Below are 20008 nucleotides of genomic sequence, written 5' to 3' on the forward strand. Positions count from 1 at the left end.
CAATTTCTGGTAGTTTCTTTTTTGAAAACATGTCTTTCTCTGCTATTAAATATGCCTTGATAGAAGTCCCTGATGTGACTTTTAGATTTTTTTTTATTTAAAATTGTGGTAAAATATATAGAACATGAAATTTACTGTCTTATCCATCATTTAAGTGGTACATTTTAGTAGCTTGCAGTGCACTCACATTGTTGTGCAACCCTCACCACCATCTATTCAAGAGCTCCTTTCATCTTGCAAAACTGAAATTCTGTACCCGTTACACTCTTAACTTTTCTTTCTTCCCTCGCCCAACCCTGGGAAACCACCATTTCACTTTCTGTCTCTATGTTTCTTTTTTTACTCTGGGTGTCTTATATAAGTGGAATCATGGAGTATTTGTCCTTTTGTCATTACTGTGCACTGCATAATAGAAATATAAATATGTCCTCAAATATAAAAATGTCCTCAAAGTACACACATGTTGTAGCATGTGTCAGAATTGGTTTTCTTTTTAAGGCTGAATAATATTCCATTTTGTGTATATACCACGTTACATAATGGATTATATACACCATAATCGATTCATTCATGGATGCACAAGTAGATTGCTTCCACATTTTGCTATTGCAAATAATGTTGTTATTAACATGGGTTTACAAATATATCTCTTCAAGTCTCTGCTTTCAATTACTTGCCCAGAAGCATAATTGATGGATCACATAGTAATTCCATTTTTAGTTTTCTATAGAACCTCCATAGTGTTTTCTACAGTGACTGTACTATTTTATATTCTTAGCAACGTGCACAAGAGTTCCAATTTTTTCGCCTCTTTACCGACACGTGTTATTTTCTTTTATAGTAGCCATCTCAGTGAGTGTGAAATAGACTTGATGTGCTTTTGATGGTTTACTTTAGTGTTCATACAAGCTATTCGGTTCTCTTGAGTGGTGAGTGACTTTTTTTCTTGTGCCCAGCCGACCCCACAGCTCAGACAGACAAGCCTTCTTTGTTGATTGCAGCATGAATAATGTTCAGTAAAAACACTTTCCACAGGACCTATCCCAGGCTCTTCTGAACTCAATGCCTGTAGCATGGTTACTGTTCATCCAAGATTCACGGGCAACCGATGCTTTTTCTTGAATCCACTGGCTGTTTACTGTCATGGTTATGTGTCTCCATCAAGGAACTAGGAGCATGATGAGGTCATGGATATGTTTACAAAATGCTAATTTCCTCAAAATTCTCACAGATTATACTTGAAACTACCCATATGTTGAATTTAAGTTTGTAATTGTTTTTAAAAATTAGAAATTTAATTAATTAAAATTTAATTTAGAAGTTACATAAAACAGCCACTATTATGTTCACTGTTAAACATTGTTCTGAAAGATTAAGGCAATGTACAAATAAAGTTAAAAGAGAGAAGAAGCTGGGCATGGTGGCTCATTCCTGCAATCCCAGCACTTTGGGAGGCCAAAGCAGGAGGAGGGCTTGAGCCGAGGAGTTTAAGACCAGGCTGGGCAACACAGTAAGACCCGGTCTCCTCAAAAAATAAATTTAAAAAATATTCGCCGATTGTGGTGGTGCATCCCTACAGTCCTGAGGGTGGGAGACTGAGGCTGGAGGATCACTTGTGCCTGCGAGGTCAGAGCCTGTAGTGAGCCAGAGTCACACCACTGCACTCCAGGCTGGGAAACAAAACAAGACCCTGTCTCAAAAAAAAGGAGGGAGGGGATCGATATTAGCAAGGAATAAATAAAAGTCATGCACAAGACAGTATAATTAAAAGTCAAAGTATTTAGAGTGCAGTACATTAGCTATATAACTATACTAATTAGCTAAATATATAAAATAGTTTTCTTCCTTTATTTTAATGTATTTAGTGTGTATATATAGATGTAAGTAATAAATATATAATATGTGGACTGTTGTTTTGAATGTTTCGTATTTTTCATTTTGTATTTTATGTATTTTCTTTTACCATTTTTCCCCCTTCCCCACTCCATTTCCCTTTTACTCCATAGGCAACCTTTCTAATGTATATTCTTTGGTTGTATACATTTTATAATATGTGTGCTATTACTTCGAGTGTGTCAAAATTTACATTTTGTTTATTACATTTTCCCTTTCATTCTATGTCTTAAAGATCCATCTTGGCTTTGATGTATACATCCAGTCAATTGCTTCTCACTGATGCAAAGCAATTCCTGGGGCGTACTCATCACACTTTAGGTGTCCATCCTACCACTGCCTGATTGCCAACAAGTCTGAGCATCTCCTTTTATGCTTGTTGAGCTGTTGTTTCCTGTAAATTGTTTAAAAAGATCTCTTTCACATTTTTCTGTTTTTCTGTCATTTTTGCATTGACTTTGGGGAGAGTTTTTTTAATACTAGTTTTTAGTCCGTAGTCTATTTATATTTCTATTTTTATTATGGTAAGGCTTATTGCTATTCTGTATCATATTTTTTCAAATTTTACATTTTATTTTTGTTCTTATGAAGGTTTTTATCTAAAGCTTAAAACCCATTCTTTTTTTAATTGTTATTAAGTTCTAGGGTACCTGTGCACAACATGCAAGTTTGTTACATATATATACATGTGTCATGTTGGTGTGCTGCACCCATTAACTCGCCATTTATATTAGATATTTCTCCTAATAATATCCCTCCCCTTCCCCCACTCCACAACAGGCCCCAGTGTGTGGTGTTCCTCACCCTGCGTCCAAGTGTTCTCATTGTTCAGTTCCCACCTGTGAGTGAGAACATGCTGTGTTTGGTTTTCTGTCCCTGTGATGGTTTGTTCAGAATGATAGTTTCCAGCTGCATCCATGTCAATACAAAGGACATGAAATCATCCTTTTTTATGGCTGCATAGTATTCCATGGTGTATATGTGCCACATTTTCTTAATCCAGTCTATCACTGATGGACATTTGGGTTGGTTCCAAGTCTTTGCCGTTGTGAATAGTGTCACAGTAAATATACATGTGCATGTGTCTTTGTAGCAGCATGATTTATAATCCTTTGGGTGTATACCCAGTAATGGGATGGCTGGGTCAAATGCTATTTCTAGTTCTAGATCCTTGAGGAATCACCACACTGTCTTCCACAATGGTTGAACTAGTTTATAGTCCCACCAACAGTGTAAAAGTCTTCCTTTTTCTCCACATCCTCTCCAACACCTGTTGTTTCCTGACTTTTTAATGATTGCCATTCTAACTGGTGTGAGATAGTATCTCATTGTGATTTTGATTTGCATTTCTCTGATGGCTAGTGATGATGAGCATTTTTTCATGTGTCTGTTGGCTGCATAAATGTCATCTTTTGAGAAATGTCTGTTCATATCCTTTGCCTACTTTTTGATGGGGTTGTTTGATTTTTTTCTTGTATATTTGTTTAAGTTCTTTGTAGATTCTAGATATTAGCCCTTTGTCAGATGGGAAGATCATAAAAATTTTCTCCCATTCAGTAGGTTGCCTGTTTACTCTGATGGTAGTTTCTTTTGCTGTGCAGAAGCTCTTTAGTTTAATTAGGTCCCATTTGTCAATTTTGGTTTTTGTTGCCATTGCTTTTGGTGTCTTAGTCATGAAGTTCTTGCCCATGCCTGTGTCCTGAATGGTATTGCCTAGGTTTTCTTCTAGGGTTTTTATGGTTTTAGTTCTAATATTTAAGTCTTTAATCCTCCTTGAATTAATTTCTGTATAAGGTGTAAGGAAGGGATCCAGTTTTGGCTTTCTACATATGGTTAGCCAGTTTTCCCAGCACCATTTATTAAATAGGGAATCCTTTCCCCATTTCTTGTTTTTGTCAGGTTTGTCAAAGATCAGATGATTGTAGATGGGTGGTATTATTTCTGAGGACTCTGTTCTGTTCCATTGGTCTGTATCTCTGTTTTGGTACCCGTACCATGCTGTTTTAGTTACTGTAGCCTTGTAGTATAGTTTACAGTCAGGTAGTGTGATGCCTCCAGCTTTGATCTTTTTGCTTAGGATTGTCTTGGCAATCAGGGCTATTTTTTTGTTCCATATGAACTTTAAAATACTTTTTTTCCAATTCTGTGAAGAAAGTCATTGATAGCTTGATGGAAATGGCATTGAATCTATAAATTAACTTGCACAGTATGGCCATATTTACGATATTGATTCTTCCTATCCATGAGCATGGAATGTTCTTCCATTTGTTTGTGTCCTCTTTTATTTCACTGAGCAGTGGTTTAGTTCTCCTTGAAGAGGTTCTTCACATCCCTTACAAGTTGGATTCTTAGATATTTTAACTCTCTTAGAAGCAGTTGTGAATGGGAGTTCATTCATGATTTGGCTTTCTGTTTTTCTGTTATTGGTGTATAAGAATGCTTGTGATTTCTGCACATTGATTTGTATCCTGAGACTTTGCTGAAGTTGCTTTATCAGCTTAAGGAGATTTGGAGCTGAGATGATGGGGTTTTCTAAATATACAGTCATGTTCTTTGCAAAGAGGGACAATTTGACTTCCTCTTTTCCTAATTGAATACCATTTATTTCTTACTCCTGCCTGATTGCCCTGGCCAGAACTTCCAACACTGTGTTGAATCTGAGTAGCGAGAGAGGGCATCCCTGTGTTGTGCCAGTTTTCAAAGGGAATGCTTCTAGTTTTTGCCCATTCAGTATGATATTGGCTGTGGGTTTGTCATAAATAGCTCTTATTATTTTGAGATACATCCCATCAGTACCTAGTTTATTGAGAGTTTTCAGCATGTAGGGCTGTTGAATTTTGTTGAAGGCCTTTTGTGCATCTATTGGGATAATCATGTGGTTTTCTTCTTTGGTTCTGTTTATACGATGGATTATGTTTGTTGATTTGCATATGTTGAACCAGCCTTGCATCCCAGGGATGAAGCCAACTTGATTGTGTTGGATAAGCTTTTTGATGTGCTGCTGGATTTGGTTAGCTGGTATTTTATTGAGGATTTTTGCACTGATGTTCATCAGGGATATTGGTCTAAAATTCTCTTCTTCTTGTGTCTCCACCACGCTTTGGTATCAGGATGATGCTGGCCTCATAAAATGAGTTAGGGAGGATTCCCTCTTTTTCTGTTGATTGGAATAGTTTCAGATGGAATGGTACCAGCTCCTGTTTTTACCTCTGGTAGAATTCGGCTGTGAATCCTTCTGGTCCTGGACTTCTTTTGGTTGGTAGGCTATTAATTATTGCCTCAATTTCAGAGCCTGTTATTGGTCTATTCAGGGATTCAACTTCTTCCTGGTTTAGTCTTGGGAGAGTGTATGTGTCCAGGAATTTATCCATTTCTTCTAGGTTTTCTAGTTTGTGTAGAGGTGTTCATAGTATCACCTGATGGTAGTTTGTATTTTGTGGAATCACAGGTGATATCCCTTTTGTCATTTTTTATTGTGTCTATTTGATTCTTCTCTCTTTTCTTCTTTATTAGTCTTGCTAGTGGTCTATCAATTTTGTTGATCTTTTCAGAAAACCAGCGTCTGGATTCATTGATTTTTTTTTGGAGGGTTTTTTGTGTCTCTATCTCCTTCAGTTCTGCTCTGATCTTAGTTATTTCTTGCCTTCTGCCAGCTTTTGAATGTGTTTGCTCTTGCTTCTCTAGTTATTTTAATTGTGATGTTAGGGTGTCAATTTTAGGTCTTTTCTGCTTTCTGTTGCGGGCATTTAGTGCTATAAATTTCCCCCTACACACTGCTTTAATTGTGTCCCAGAGGTTCTGGTATGTTGTATCTTTGTTCTCATTGGTTTCAAAGAACATCTTTATTTCTGCCTTCATGTTATGTACCCAGTAGTCATTTAGGAGCAGGTTTTTCAGTTTCCATGTAGTTTGACAGTTTTGAGTGAGTTTCTTAATCCTGAGTTCTAATTTGATTGCACTGTGGTTTGAGAGACAATTGTCATAATTTCTGTTCTTTTACATTTGCTGAGGAGTGCTTTACTTCCAACTATGTGGTCAATTTTGGAATAAGTGTGATGTGGTGCTGATAAGAATGTATATTCTGTTGATTTGGGGTGGAGAGTTCTGTAGATGTCTATTAGGTCTGCTTGGTGCAGAGTTGAGTTCAGTTCTTGAATATCTTTGTTAACTTTCTGCCTTGTTGATCTGTCTAATGTTGAACCGTGGGGTGTTAAAGTCTCCCATTATTACTTTGTGGTAGTCTAAGTTTCTTTGTAGGTCTCTAAGGACTTGTTTTATGAATCTGGGTGCTCCTGTATTGGGTGCATGTATATTTAGGATAGTTAGTTCTTCTTGTTTTATTGATCCCTTTACCATTATGTAATAGCCTTCTTTGTCTCTTTTGATCTTTGTTGGTTTAAAGTCTGTTTTATCAGAGACTAGGATTGCAACCCCTGCTTTTTTTGTTTTCCATTTGCTTGGTAGATGTTCCTCCATCTCTTTATTTTGAGCCTATGTGTGTCTCTGCACGTGAGATGGGTCTCCTGAATACAGCACACTGATGGGTCTTGACTCTTTATCCAACTTTTCAGTCTGTGTCTTTTAATTGGACCATTTAGCCCATTTACACTTAAGGTTAATATTGTTATGTGTGAATTTGATCCTGTCATTATGATGTTAGCTGGTTATTTTGCTCATTAGTTGATGCAGTTTCTTCCTAGCATCGATGGTCTTTACAATTTGGCATGTTTTTGCAGTGGCTGGTACTGGTTGTTCCTTTCCATGTTTAGTGCTTCCTTCAGGAGCTCTTGTAAGGCAGGTCTGGTGGTGACAAAATCTCTCAGTATTTGCTTGTCTGTAAAGGATTTTACTTCTCCTTCACTTATGCAGCTTAGTTTGGCTGGATTTGAAATTCTGGATTGAAAAATCTTTTCTTTAAGAATGTTGAATATTGGCCCCCACTCTCTTCTGGCTTGTAGAGTTTCTGCCGAGAGATCCACTGTTAGTCTGGTGGGCTTCCCTTTGTGGGTAACCGGAATTTTTTCTCTGACCTTAATATTTTTTTCCTTCATTTCAACTTTGGTGAATCTGACAATTACGTGTCTTAGAGTTGCTCTTCTTGAGGAGTATCTTTGTGGCATTCTCTGTATTTCTTGAATTTGAATGTTGGCCTGCCTTGCTAGATTGGTGAAATTCTCCTGGATAATATCCTGAAGTGTTTTCCAACTTGGTTCCATTCTCCCTGTCACTTTCAGATACACCAATCAAAGTAGATTTGGTCTTTTCACATAGTCCCATGTTTCTTGGAGGGTTTGTTCATTTATTTTACTCTTTTTTCTCTAAACTTCTCTTCTCACTTCATTTTATTCATTTGATCTTCAATCACCGATACCCTTTCTTCCACTTGATCAAATCTGCTACTGAAGCTTTTGCATGCATCACGTAGCTCTCGTGCCATGGTTTTCTGTTCCATCAGGTTATTTAAGGTCTTCTCTAGGCTGTTTATTGTGGTTAGCCATTTGTCTCATCTTTTTTTCAAGGTTTTTAGCTTCTTTGAGATGCGTTTGAACATCCTCTTTTAGCTCGGAGAAGTTTGTTATTACCAATCATCTGAAACCTACTTCTGTCAACTTGTCAAAGTCATTCTCCATCTAGCTTTGTTCCATTGCTGGCAAGGAGCTGCATTCCTTTGGAGGAGAAGAGGTGTTCTGATTTTTAGAATTTTCAGCTTTTCTGCTCTGGTTTCTCCCCATCTTTGTGCTTTTATCTACCTTTGGTCTTTGATGATGGTGATGTACAGATGGGGTTTTGGTGTGGATGTCCTTTCTGTTTGTTAGTTTTCCTTCTAACAGTCAGCACCTTCAGCTGCAGATCTGTTGGAGTTTCCTGGAAGTCCACTCCAGACCCTGTTTGCCTGGTTATCACCAGCAGAGGCTGCAGAACAGCAAATATTGCTGCCTGATCCTTCCTCTGGAAGCTTCATCTCAGAAGGGCACCCAGCTGTATGAGGTGTCAGTCAGCCCCTACTGGGAGGTATCTCCCTGTTAGGCTACTCGGGGGTCAGGGACCCACTTGAGGAGGCAGGCTGTCTGTTCTCAGATCTCAAATTCTATGCTGGGAGAATCACTACTCTCTTCAAAGCTGTCAGACAGGGACGTTTAAGTCTGCAGAAGTTTCTCCTGCCTTTTGTTCAGCTATGCCCTGCCCCAAGAGGTGGAGTCTACAGAAGCAGGCAGGCCTCCTTGAGCTGCAGTGGGCTCCACCCAGTTCCAGCTTCCCAGCCATTTTGTTTACCTACTCAAGCTTCAGCAGTGGCAGGCGCCCCTCCCCCAGCCTTGCTGCTGCCTTATAGTTGATCTCAGACTGCTGTGGTAGCAGTGAGCGAGGCTCCATGGGCATAGGATCCTCCGAGCCAGGCGTGGGATATAATCTCCTGGTGTGCCATTTGCTGAGACTGTTGGAAATGCGTGGATTAGGGTGGGAGTGTCCCAGTTTGGCTAGGAAAGGGAATTCCCCGAACCCTTGCACTTCCTGGGTGAGGCGATGCCCCGCCCTGCTTTGGCTCACACTCTGTGGGCTGCACTCACTGTCCAACAAGCCCCAGTGAGATCAACCCGGTACCTCAGTTGGAAATGTAGGAAAAAAATTATTGTATTTATTTACCTTTATTAAATAGTGAAAACTCTAGAAACAGATTCAGAGTATGATAAAGATGTCAGTTGGAAAAAAAAAAGAGGTATTATTTAAATGGTTTAGAAAAAATGGCTAGTTATTTGGGAAAAATTTGTATATTCCCTTCAAACATATGAAATGGAACTTCCAAGTAGATCTGTCTATTAATATGTTTGTAAAATTTGAAGTGGTTCGATCTTTTTAGTGTTTCTTATTGCCTTACTTTGCACAGCCCAAGAAAGAAAGACTGGTGTAAAGTATGAAGACAAACACACTATAAAATAAATATGCAATATCTGAGATAAATGTCCATGTGCATAAGTGTGAGGAATCAATTCAAAATTTGGAAAAAGGTTAAATTAGAAGAAGAAAGTAATTCTTCAATATCTCTAACCATTTTTGTATTAATGTCTATTTTTTATTATTAATGTGGTTAATCACTTTTCATAGGCTTATTTCCTCTGGGTATTGAGATTAAAATCTATATAAATGCAAGAGAGAAGTCCTTTGGCAGAGGCAAAGTTACGAGTTGGGAGTGAGAGATTTTTCACTTTCACAATTTAAAACGAATTTAAATCAGGATATTAAGTAAATAGGTGAAGTAACGACATACGTGGAATAAAATTTGGGAACTGACTACATAATCACTTTTTAAAAAGTTTGTTAGTAATACAGACACAGATAGAGAGAGAGAGAGAGCACGTGCAAGCGTGAGTGCTTTTATAGTAGTTTTATTTTTAATGACTCTTTTTCCTGTGTTAAATTATTACATCTCCAAGATAGGCTCCCTGTCTTTTCACGTTTTTGTGCCTGGCATCTAACTTAGTACCTGGCACTGTGTGAGCATAGAAAGTTTGCTGAATAAAGGAAGGAATGAATGAATGAATGAATGGATAAGGAAATAAATCTCCATTGCACATTAGGATGAATATTTTTGTTAATTGTAGGGATAACATTTGATGTTATGAAACAACAGCTAATGTATTAGAATGATGTCTTGTAATACATCATCATTAGGTTGATCCATGGTTGGTTTGCAAAATAATTTACCCTCATTTTTTTTCTAACACATAAAATGACAGTGAATACATTATTTGTCTCTTTGTTTTTACTAGAAGACCAGTTGTAAGATTTAAGGAATGATTCACCTTTTTTGATTAGTGTGATCATATGCTCTTCTTTGATGGTATTTGTTGAAAATTCTTTGGGGATTTGGCATAGCTAATGAGTGGCTTTATAAACTGCATAGGCAGATAAAAAGGAAAAGTTAGTAAAGTGAATTAAGTCTCTAAATCAAGACAGGCTTTTATCAATATCCAACCTCTAATATTGCTAGAAGTCAGACAGACCACCCTTTCCTTTAATTTTTAATTTAACTAACCATCCCTTTGATTTCAAATCACTAAGACATCACTGAGAGTCAAAGACTAACCTTGAGAAGCATTTATCTTCTTTAGTCATCAAAAAGATATGAAATTCCATTAATTTGGTGTGAATTTTCCACCCTTTTCAGTACAGAAGTTACATGAATCTGTAGGTGTCAGATTTGTAGTTGTTTTGTTAAGGATGTTAATGATCTATCTATAAACTGTTAGTTGTTTTGCAAAGTTAATTTTAGATTAACTGATGCATAGTTGTGCTTTCTGTAACCATGCAAAGGAAGAACCACTTGATCCAACATCTTCGTCTACCTCAGCAGAACAAGGCATCAGACATATTTATTAGCATTAGTTCCCTGAAAACATGAAGTTATGAATGTTTAGCTCCTTGGTATACCCTCTTCAGACATTCCTTTTCGTTTTTTCCTCTTTAGCTTTTATTTTTTAGATTATCTGTAAATTACACATTTCATACCTGTATGCTATAAATCTATTGGAACATTTTGCTTCACTTCTGTATGCCATTTCCCTAAATCTTCTCCTCTAGTCTACTGTTTTGATTACAAGCTTCAGAGACAAAGTTTTTCTTGTGAATCATCATGAAAATGCTGTGACCCAGGACCAAGGAATATTAATTGGGAACTAACCATAAACGGAATACTGTGTATATATGTATATTTTTTTCTTTGCCAAATATCCATCATTATGATTTGTTAAATCATCTAGTTCCCAGAAAGGGCTAGACCTAGAATACCAAAGAACAGTGTATACAATCTAAGCCTTGCCCTGTGCTCAACTGGTTAATATGCTGTTTTAGTGAAGTTGTCATTTTTGCTTGGTCATTGGGCTTATACGTCATTTTATGTCATGTTACATTATACTGGGTCAGTTCACATATTAGAATATTGTATTACTAGTTAACCAACCTCAGATATTGATGTTTATGTAAGATTTTTAGAAAATAAATTTGTTCTTTTCAATTAAAAAAATTTATGTGAAAACAATTATAGTTGTTACTTATATAATAATTACATTATAACAGAATTTATGAAAATCAAAATAATATGTAATATAATTTTTGAAATCTTATTGCTGTTAAAATTATCACTTTTCCTCCACTCTCAATTCACTTCATAAATCCTTTATTACATCCATCAGGGATAAGTGATTTCTCCAACATATTTCTCCTTTTTTCTTTTCCTGTGTCAGTGATTTAAGCTTTCTGAGGAAGGTACAACTTGAATAATTAAAAAATATGAATAGAAGTTTGGATAGCTAGTGACATCTGAAACTGTAAACCCAGGGCCTCAGTAAACTGTTCAGATTTTATCAAATATCCATAATTTCATGTAAATGCAAGGAAAGGTAGATTTTACTGAGTAGGGCAATTTATTTTATTTTATTTTATTTTATTTTATTTTATTTTATTTATTTTTTGAGACAGAGTCTCACTGTGTTGCCAGGCTGGAGTGCAGTGGTGTGATCTCAGCTCACTGCAACCTCTGCCTCCCAGGTTCAAGCGATTCTCCTGCTTCAACCTCCTAAGTAGCTGGGACTACTGGCACACACCACCACACACTGCTAATGTTGTATTTTTAGTAGAAATGGGGTTTCACCATGTTGGCCAGGATGGTCTCAATTTCTTGACCTCATGATCCGAGTAGAGCAATTTATAATAATGGTGTCTCTAAAAGTTCCAAAATAAATGTATTGCTAATTCTGCTAGTTTTTCTTTTGGGAAGTACTTTAGTAGATTAATATGCCTCTGTTTGGATGAGATAAACTATGTCTTAGTTATTATCAGAGATATGTTAAAGTCAAATAAAATATAGATTAAAATATCTAAAATATTTTTTTGAGGGGAGCAAGAGTTGCCATTTGGGGCATATACACAGACAAGGTGGTCTTCAGTATATCTGAAGAACAAAGAGAAGATTGGAGGTTTTGTAAAAGAGTAATGTAAAAATAACTATTTGGTACTATGCTTAGTACTTGATCAACAAAATAATCTGTATGTCCAACCTCCATGACACGAGTTTGCCGGTATAACAAACATGCACACGTACCCCTGAACCTAAAATAAAAGTTTTTTAGGAAAAAAAAAAGAGAGAGAGAAATGTTCCATATTGTTGTGAAAGAAAGTTCATTGGCACTGGTAAAGTTATGCAGAGCTGGCAAGCTCTAACTGGTGCATGATGGGTAAAACTAGTTTTAGAGTCTCAGCAGATTCTTTCAGTATCTGTCAGATACAACTAATTTCAGGTTACAACTGTCAGTTTCAGGAGCCGGGTTTGCAGAGAATTTTATTTTTGGAGCAGTGTTACATGCCCTGAGTGCTTTCCACGACCCCTGACCTCTTGACTCTGTTTGACTTGGGTTTGACAAGAATGACTCAGTTCGTAAGATCAGCTTTCACAGGTTCAGTGCTTCTTTGTTGTTTCAGTTTTTATTGGTCAGATGCTTCTGAGCTAAATAACTGGGTTTTGCCCCACACTGTGTCATCTTCTTTCATGTTTGATTATTTCCCTCATACAAACTTCTTTACTTTCAGACAGAGAAAGGACTATCAAAAGTATGGCAAGAAAGTAAGCAGAACCCTGGTAATCATTGGCAAAAGGCCAACATCCTGCTAGGAAAGTTAAGGAATTTTGAAGTCATATTTCAAGGTATCAGAACAAGAGATCTGGGAGGAGGAGCTGCAATTGATGATATTGAATTTAAAAACTGCACAACTGGTAAGTTTCCAGAAAGCACTTCCATTTTGAAGCACATTTATAATCTTAACCATTTTATCTTTGTTGCACATGTTTAAAATGCTTTACTGTTTTGTATTTTGTACACATACAAAAATCAATTGAAAGGTATAATTTTATAATTGTGAACTTAAAACTCTGTGTTAAGAGATAATACCTGTCTTAGTCTGTTTGGGCTGCTATTACAAAATGCCATAAGCTGGGTAGCATATAAACAACAGAATTTTTTTCCTTGTGGTTCTGGAGGCTGGGAAGGCCAAGATCAAGACAGGCAGATTTGGTATGTGGTGAAGCCTCATTTCTTGGTTAATAGATGGCACCTTCTTGCTGTGTCTTCACTTGGTGGAGTCCAAGTGGAGCCCTTATAAAATGAGCTCCCTTGGGCCTATGTTATAAAGGCACTAATCCCATTCATGAGGACTCTGCCCCCATGACATAGTCATCTTCCTGAAGACCCCATCTCTAGACACTGTCACCTTTGGGTTTAGGATTTCCACATATGAATGAAGGGAGGAGAATAAACAGTCAGACCATAGCAATATCTTCTTCATCATTCAATTGCACGAGTGACTCCCCACTTCCTTCCATACTATCCACTTTCTAACAAGAATAATTTTTCCCTTCTGCATTTGTTTTTAACACAATTTTAAATGTGAGCCTAATATTTACATGTATTTACCTAATTTAAACTAATTATAAATGAACCAGTAAAAACAGGTTAGAAATCTGGTAGTTAGTGCTTCTATAAGAAATAAATTCAATCAGGCAAAATTCGAGCAGAAATTGAGCTGAGAGCTGTACTTGGGAGATTTAAAGATGCTACTCCAGCCTGTGAACAGTAACTTGAAAAAAAGTGCTTCCATTTATCATGTTTCTAAATGAAAAGTATAACTACACTTAGATTCTCTTTACAAAACTACCCAGAAAATGTCAAAAATAATTATAAATACATTTGTACAATTTCACAGTTTTCAAAGTTCTTCCAGAGGAATTATTCCATTTGGTTTCCAAAATAATCCTGTGTGAGATATACTGCCAAGGAAATATATGCCTTCTGTGGTTTTCTATACTGATTCACTTGGCAGCAAGCCTCTGCGACTAAAAGAGCTAAACCTGAATGCTATTTAATTTTATTGTTGCTCTCATATTTAAAATATCATTTCACTGAGGCAGTTCAAAAAATGTGACTTTGGTTTTTTCGTAGTGTTACAGCATCTGCTCTTTTTATGAGCAGTTCTGTTTCAAAAGATTCTGCTTAGAAATACATTCTTTTAACTTTTATATCCCTCTCCTCCAACCTATGTTTCTAGAAAAGGTGGTTGTTACTCAGTTATCTTATGTTACATAAAATCAGAAATTATATGTTTCAGACCATTTAAGGAGCATATAGCTCCAGGTATCTGTGTCATGCAAGTGACAGGATTTGGGCTTGAAGATGCTGGGGAGAGGGTGTCTTGATGAAAGAAATTGAGGTTTTGCACATATATTCGTGTAAAGGGAATCTTAGACATGAGAATATGCTTCTTAAACTCTCTCCTAGTAACTTTCCAAGTAATATGTTGAAATTCTATTATGGTTAGTAACTCAATCTAGAAATGATTTTGGCCACTCGAAAAGGAAAAATTCTTCAAAATTTTCTCTGAGATTTTAGAAAGGAAGAAGCTTTATTCAATAAGAGAAATTCCTTTCCTCTCAAGGGAAGCAGAATGATTCCTAGATGGGTTGATTCAGGACAGAAGGAAACTGAGAGTTATTATTCTGGCTTTGCCAGTTTCATGTAGAAGTTTGCACTCTTTCTTCCCGTTTTTGTTATAGAGTTCTGTGAGAATTTACATGATTACAATTAATTTTGTTCAATTGAAGCCAACACTTGGCTAAGTTATACTTTAATATTGTATATTTAGTGACCAATTGCTTTTAGGCCTATAGTTCTTTCTTTGTCATCAAGTAAAGAGGCATCATGTTTTTAGTTATAGTTGAATATGGTCTATTGCACATTTAATACATATTCAGAAAAAGTAGCCACTGGTTTTTAACAGCCCAGCCAGCTACAATTAACAAGGATTTTCAAATTGTTTTTCAGTAAAAATAGAAAACATGAAAAAATTATGAGAAAGTTTGAAAGACTGTGAATGGAACTCAATGACATTCTTTTTAATCATCTTAGTTTTTAGCTTTATGCCAGTGAAATATCAGGGCTGTGTAATGTGGATGATCAGAAGGAGCTTAGAGTGTAAGTTACACTAAGTTGCTTTCTGTAGTTGCCACTTTAGAAGATGAGAATGGTATTTAGCCAAACACTTCAAAGTCAGAAAGGCATTTTATCATAGGGTTTAAGAACGAGGAGCCTCGAGTCAAACTATGTGGGCATGGCATTTGGCTGTGTCATCTGGCTCAGGTAAGTTTCTTCATTTTGCTTTGCATCAATTTCCTCACCAATAAAATTGAGAAGATGAAAATAGTATTTTCATCAATGGTTTACATAAATATTAAATATGTTAATATATGTGAAGTTCTTTGAATAGTCTTGGTACATAGCAAAATTAATGTTACATTTTATTATTACAGTGATCATCATTACTACTAACATGCCATATTCTAAAATGGTGCTTTATTGTCCTGTGTTAGGAAACCAACTTCAAATCGTAAACTACCAGGTCACCACACAATTGATCATGAAGTTGTTGATGTTATGCATTTGAAATAAATAACTTAAAAAATCAGTGAATGTTTATTTCTGTCACATTCTAATCACAAAAAATCCACACATATTGTATGCTACCATTTATATGAAATGTACAGAATAGACAAATGTATAGAGACAGAGAGGAGGTATGAGGGTATGAGGGAATGAGGAGAGGGGAATGGCTGCTAACTGATACTGGATTTCTTCATGGAGTGATAAAAATATTCTAATGTTGTTTATAGTGATCAATGCACAACTTCATAAACATATTAGAACCATTAAATGTCATATGGCTAAACTTAATGGCATGTAAATTATAAATCAATAAAACTTTTAAATGAAAGGAATGACCCACCTGGGCAACACAGCAAAACTGCCATTTCTATAAAAATTTTAGGCCAGGTACTTGGGAGGCTGAGGCAGCTGGATTATTTAAGACCAGGAGTTCGAGACCAGCCTGGCCAACATGATGAAACTCCAACTCTACTAAAAATAGAAAAATGAACTGGGCGTGGTGGCACATGCTTATAAACCCAGCTACTCAGCAGGCTGAGGCATGAGAATTGCTGGAACCAGGGAGGCAGAAGTTTGCAGTGAGCCGAGATCGTGCCACTGCATTCCAACTAGGGTGATGGGGCAAGACTCTGTCAGAAAACAAAAAACAAAACAAAACAAAAACTACAAAAAAACAATAGAAAATTAAAACATAAGCCAGGCATCGTGGCTTGCACCTGTAGTCCCCAGCTACTCAGGAGGCTGAGGCAGGAGAGTTGCAGCAGGCTGAGCCCAGGAGTTGGAGGTTTCAGTGAGCCATGATCATGCCACTGCACTCCAGGCTAGGTAACAGAGTCAGACCCTGTCTCAAAGAAAAAAGATCAAGAATTCTGGAAAGATGGTGATAGTAGTGCCATAACAGTTTTTGGATTTTCCCAAGTCCTCACACAAAACGATCAGAGAACCTAATTGGCGAAGTCAGCAAGTCATGAAAAACATATACAACAAAATTAAATGAAAATACAGCTCTACAAAATCCAAAATACAAACTAATAGGACAAACCACAAACAGTGACAAGACTTGTGTATTATTTATTTCTATAAGGGGGAAGGCAGGAAAATCACAAAAGAGTCAACAGATACTGGAAAACACAGCGAGGTTTGAGAATGGCAACTAACAGTGGACAGGTTTTCTGACTTGGAGAACTGAATGGGTCCAAGGTATCTGTGATGAGGTCTGTGGGGCTGGAACAATTTGAACTCTCAAAATTGATCCAACAGGATTCCCTTGTATAAAAACAGCCCACATTAAAAAACCAAACAATTAAAAAACGAGATGCCAATAAAAACGCTCCCAGGAGTGGAATCAAATTGAACAGTCTAGGGACAGTTGAAGATGAGAAAAGATTCGCTTCAAAGTGTGGGAGAACATTAGCCAGGAAATGTAAACATAAAGGAACATTAAAGAACTTTAGTCAGGAAATGTCAAAAAGCAATCACCATATTTTTATGGATATATATAGATTTTATAGACTTATATACTCTTTTCAGATTTTGACCCTACTCATATGAATTTAATGATATTCTTTTAGAGCCTCAGGTTCCTTATCCACAAAACAACAGGATCGTGATAGGAATGTCTGTGATTTCCCTGCAATTACCTGATATAAGTCTGGAATTTATGCATATGTTTTTAAATTTCAGAATCATTGAGAGCAAATTTAAATTGGTTGTGAGTAGAAATGAGGAAAGATAGATTATACATACTGTATATATATATGATACATATAAATCATATATATAAAAAATGGCATATACAAATATTCTTAGACTTATGATGGTGTTATATATGGATAAACCCATATAAGTTAAAAATGCATTCCATACCCAATAAACCCATTATGAAGTCAAAAAATTTTAAGTCAAACCATTATAAATGCGGATGGATTTATGATGAGGTTACGTCCTGATAAACCCATCGTAAAGCTGAAGAATTATAAATCAAACCATTGTAAATTGAGGACTGTCGTGCACACATACACACAGACACACATACACATTATACGTACCATAATGTGTATGGTACATATTTGGTAGTTATCTACGTGCAAATAGGAAAACTATTTAAGTTTCATATTTCTTTCTTTCTATTCAAAAACTTACAATTCAATTTATTAGATAATATTTAGAAAATAGCCAACATAAAGCTAGATATATTCTTTTTTATTTCTTTGCATTCTGAATACATTGTGGTGCTATCTTCAACTTATTATCAAATGTATTTTTCTAAAAAGAAAAATAAAGCAAAATAATGGGCATATTCTGTAGTCTGTCCAGGAACACAGTAAGAAGCCTCTCTCCTTTTTGGACAAGTTAATAAGGAAGCAAGTAGCTTATTCATATAAAAATAAGTGACAGTTTATAAATTTGATGTCCCTGCTTTTTATTCAAGTTGGTTTAAAAATGATTTGTACAGAAATCTTATAAAATGCAGCAACCATTCCACAGAACAGAGAAGTAGGAAGACAATTCATATTGAAAAGAAAGGAATATCCTATCATTGTAATTCTAAAGTTCTAAATTTAAATGACTTCTGAAATTTCAGAATGTTACTTAAAGTACAATCATTTCTTAAGCACAGTCATTCACCTGATACTCAGGGAGCTTACTATAAATACTAAGTAGCATTTATGTCAGCTGTAAAGATCCCAGATCAGCAATAACACCACTAGGTGTGAGTCCTAGCTTACGCGTTTGCTATCTGCTCTATGGTTTTAGGCAAATGACATGATCTTCTTTTGCCTTATGTTTTTCATCTATAAAATTGTAATAATAATGCTTCTATCTCATAAAGTTCCTATGAAGATTAAATTATTAACTCTATACAATGTACTTTGAAAAATGCATGAGATATAGCAAGCATCTGAATATTCATTGGCCAATAAGTATAAATGAACTACACTGCAAGACTTGTTAATTGTTTTAGGGACAACACTTTTTATAGCACATTTAGAATCCTATTCTGTTTTGTTCCTTCATTTTCACATGTTCAGCAAACATTATCGATTTTCTAGTCTGCAGAAAGCTTTGTGCAATGCACTGCACACATCTACGGAGAGCTGGGCTGAAATGTGCGCATTTCAGAGTGTTCAGTTTTGTGGATTTTTCTGTTTCCCTTTTCAGTACCCCTTTCTTAATTCCTGGCATTTGTCTCCTTCCCCAGTGTGTTCCCCCCATGTTTTCTATTTCCAGGACCCCTCTGTGAACTGCTCGAAGACACTGGTAAACCCAGTACCTCAGGGTAGAATCCAATAATGGTATAAGATGTTGCATTTTCAACTGAATATCTAGAAAATCCAATTTAATGATGACCAGTTTTCAGTTCAAGGAAAAGGAAGAGATAATTTAGGGAACAGAGAATATTTCCAGAATCTTCTGACAGTAGTTACTCAATCTTTCCCTACATTCATACATAGCAAAACACTCACACCCCCTAAATAATCTTGATTGTGAAAAGAAAAAAATACCTTGAGGGTAAAATAAAATAAGCTGGCATTGTTATAATTTCAGATGTCTTAGGTGTTGTCTTCACACATAATATAAAAAGGCATTCTTTTTTATCGTAGCCACTTTCCCATCTTTCATGTTTTCCTGTTAAAAACTGTATGTATGACTCCTTTAAACAGTGATTGATCTGGAGTGAAAAATTGTGGCATGATGATAATGATCTCAGTGCAGCATCACTCTGGATTCAAATTGAACTTGGGAGATCACAAAACGGTGATTGCTCTATATAAAGTTCACACACAAATAAATCTATAAAGAGAACTCCATAGATTTTAACTTCAGAACTTATCTTCTTCACTTAGTTTACATGAAAAGCTGTATTTCTGCTCACAGGCGAGTGCTCTGAGTGTTGCATTCAGATCGCTTGCAGGCTTCTTCTAAAGTAAATGTCAGAAAAGAAAAAGAAGAAAAAGAAGGTGGCAATGAGTAGAAAAGTAATGCGTATCTCACCCTAATGAAATAATTAAAAGTGATAGTTATTTATTTATTTATTTAGAGACAGAGTCTTGCGCTGTCGCCAGGCTGGAGTGCAAAGGCACGATCTTGGCTCACTGCAACCTCCACTTCCTGGGTTCAAGCGATTCTCCTGCCTCAGCCTCCTGAGTAGCTGGGATTACAGGCATACACCACCATGCCCAGCTAATTTTTGTATTTTTAGTAGAGACAGGATTTCACTATGTTTGCCAGGATGGTTTGATATCCAGACCTCGTGATCTGCCTGCCTCAGCCTCCCAAAGTGCTGGAATTACAGGTATGGGCCACTGTGCCCATTGCTTTAAGTAAATATTGTCAGAAAAGGAAAAGAAGAAAAAGAAGATGGTAATAAGTGGAAAACTAATGCACATCCTACCCTAACAAAATAATTAAAAATGACTTTTATTTTTAAAAGTGAATGGCTAGATAATATGTAGTACTGTGTAATGTAAGGGTGGATAAATGATAAATGAATGGATGTAAGGATGGATGGATGGATGCATGGGTGGATGGCCAGACAGATGGTTTAATAGAGACCATGCATTCAAATCTTGTTATATGTGTAAAATTCAGAATAGAGCAAGTTCCTGTCTTTATTGAGTTACATTCTG

General features: G+C 36.3%; 1 protein-coding gene across 3 annotated transcripts in view; it reads left to right on the forward strand.

The window, feature by feature from the left end:
* The window catches only part of MALRD1 (MAM and LDL receptor class A domain containing 1), a 930868-nt gene that overhangs the window by 649716 nt on the left and 261144 nt on the right, over nucleotides 1-20008 (forward strand). For all 3 annotated transcript variants that reach the window (XM_050804020.1, XM_050804022.1, XM_050804021.1), the window contains exon 29: nucleotides 12475-12658. In XM_050804020.1, the coding sequence (XP_050659977.1) occupies nucleotides 12475-12658 (184 nt within the window). The remainder of the gene's footprint in view (nucleotides 1-12474; nucleotides 12659-20008) is intronic.

The sequence above is a fragment of the Macaca thibetana genome, chromosome 9 (genome assembly GCF_024542745.1).
Source record: "Macaca thibetana thibetana isolate TM-01 chromosome 9, ASM2454274v1, whole genome shotgun sequence".
Classification (NCBI taxonomy): Eukaryota; Metazoa; Chordata; class Mammalia; order Primates; family Cercopithecidae; genus Macaca; species Macaca thibetana.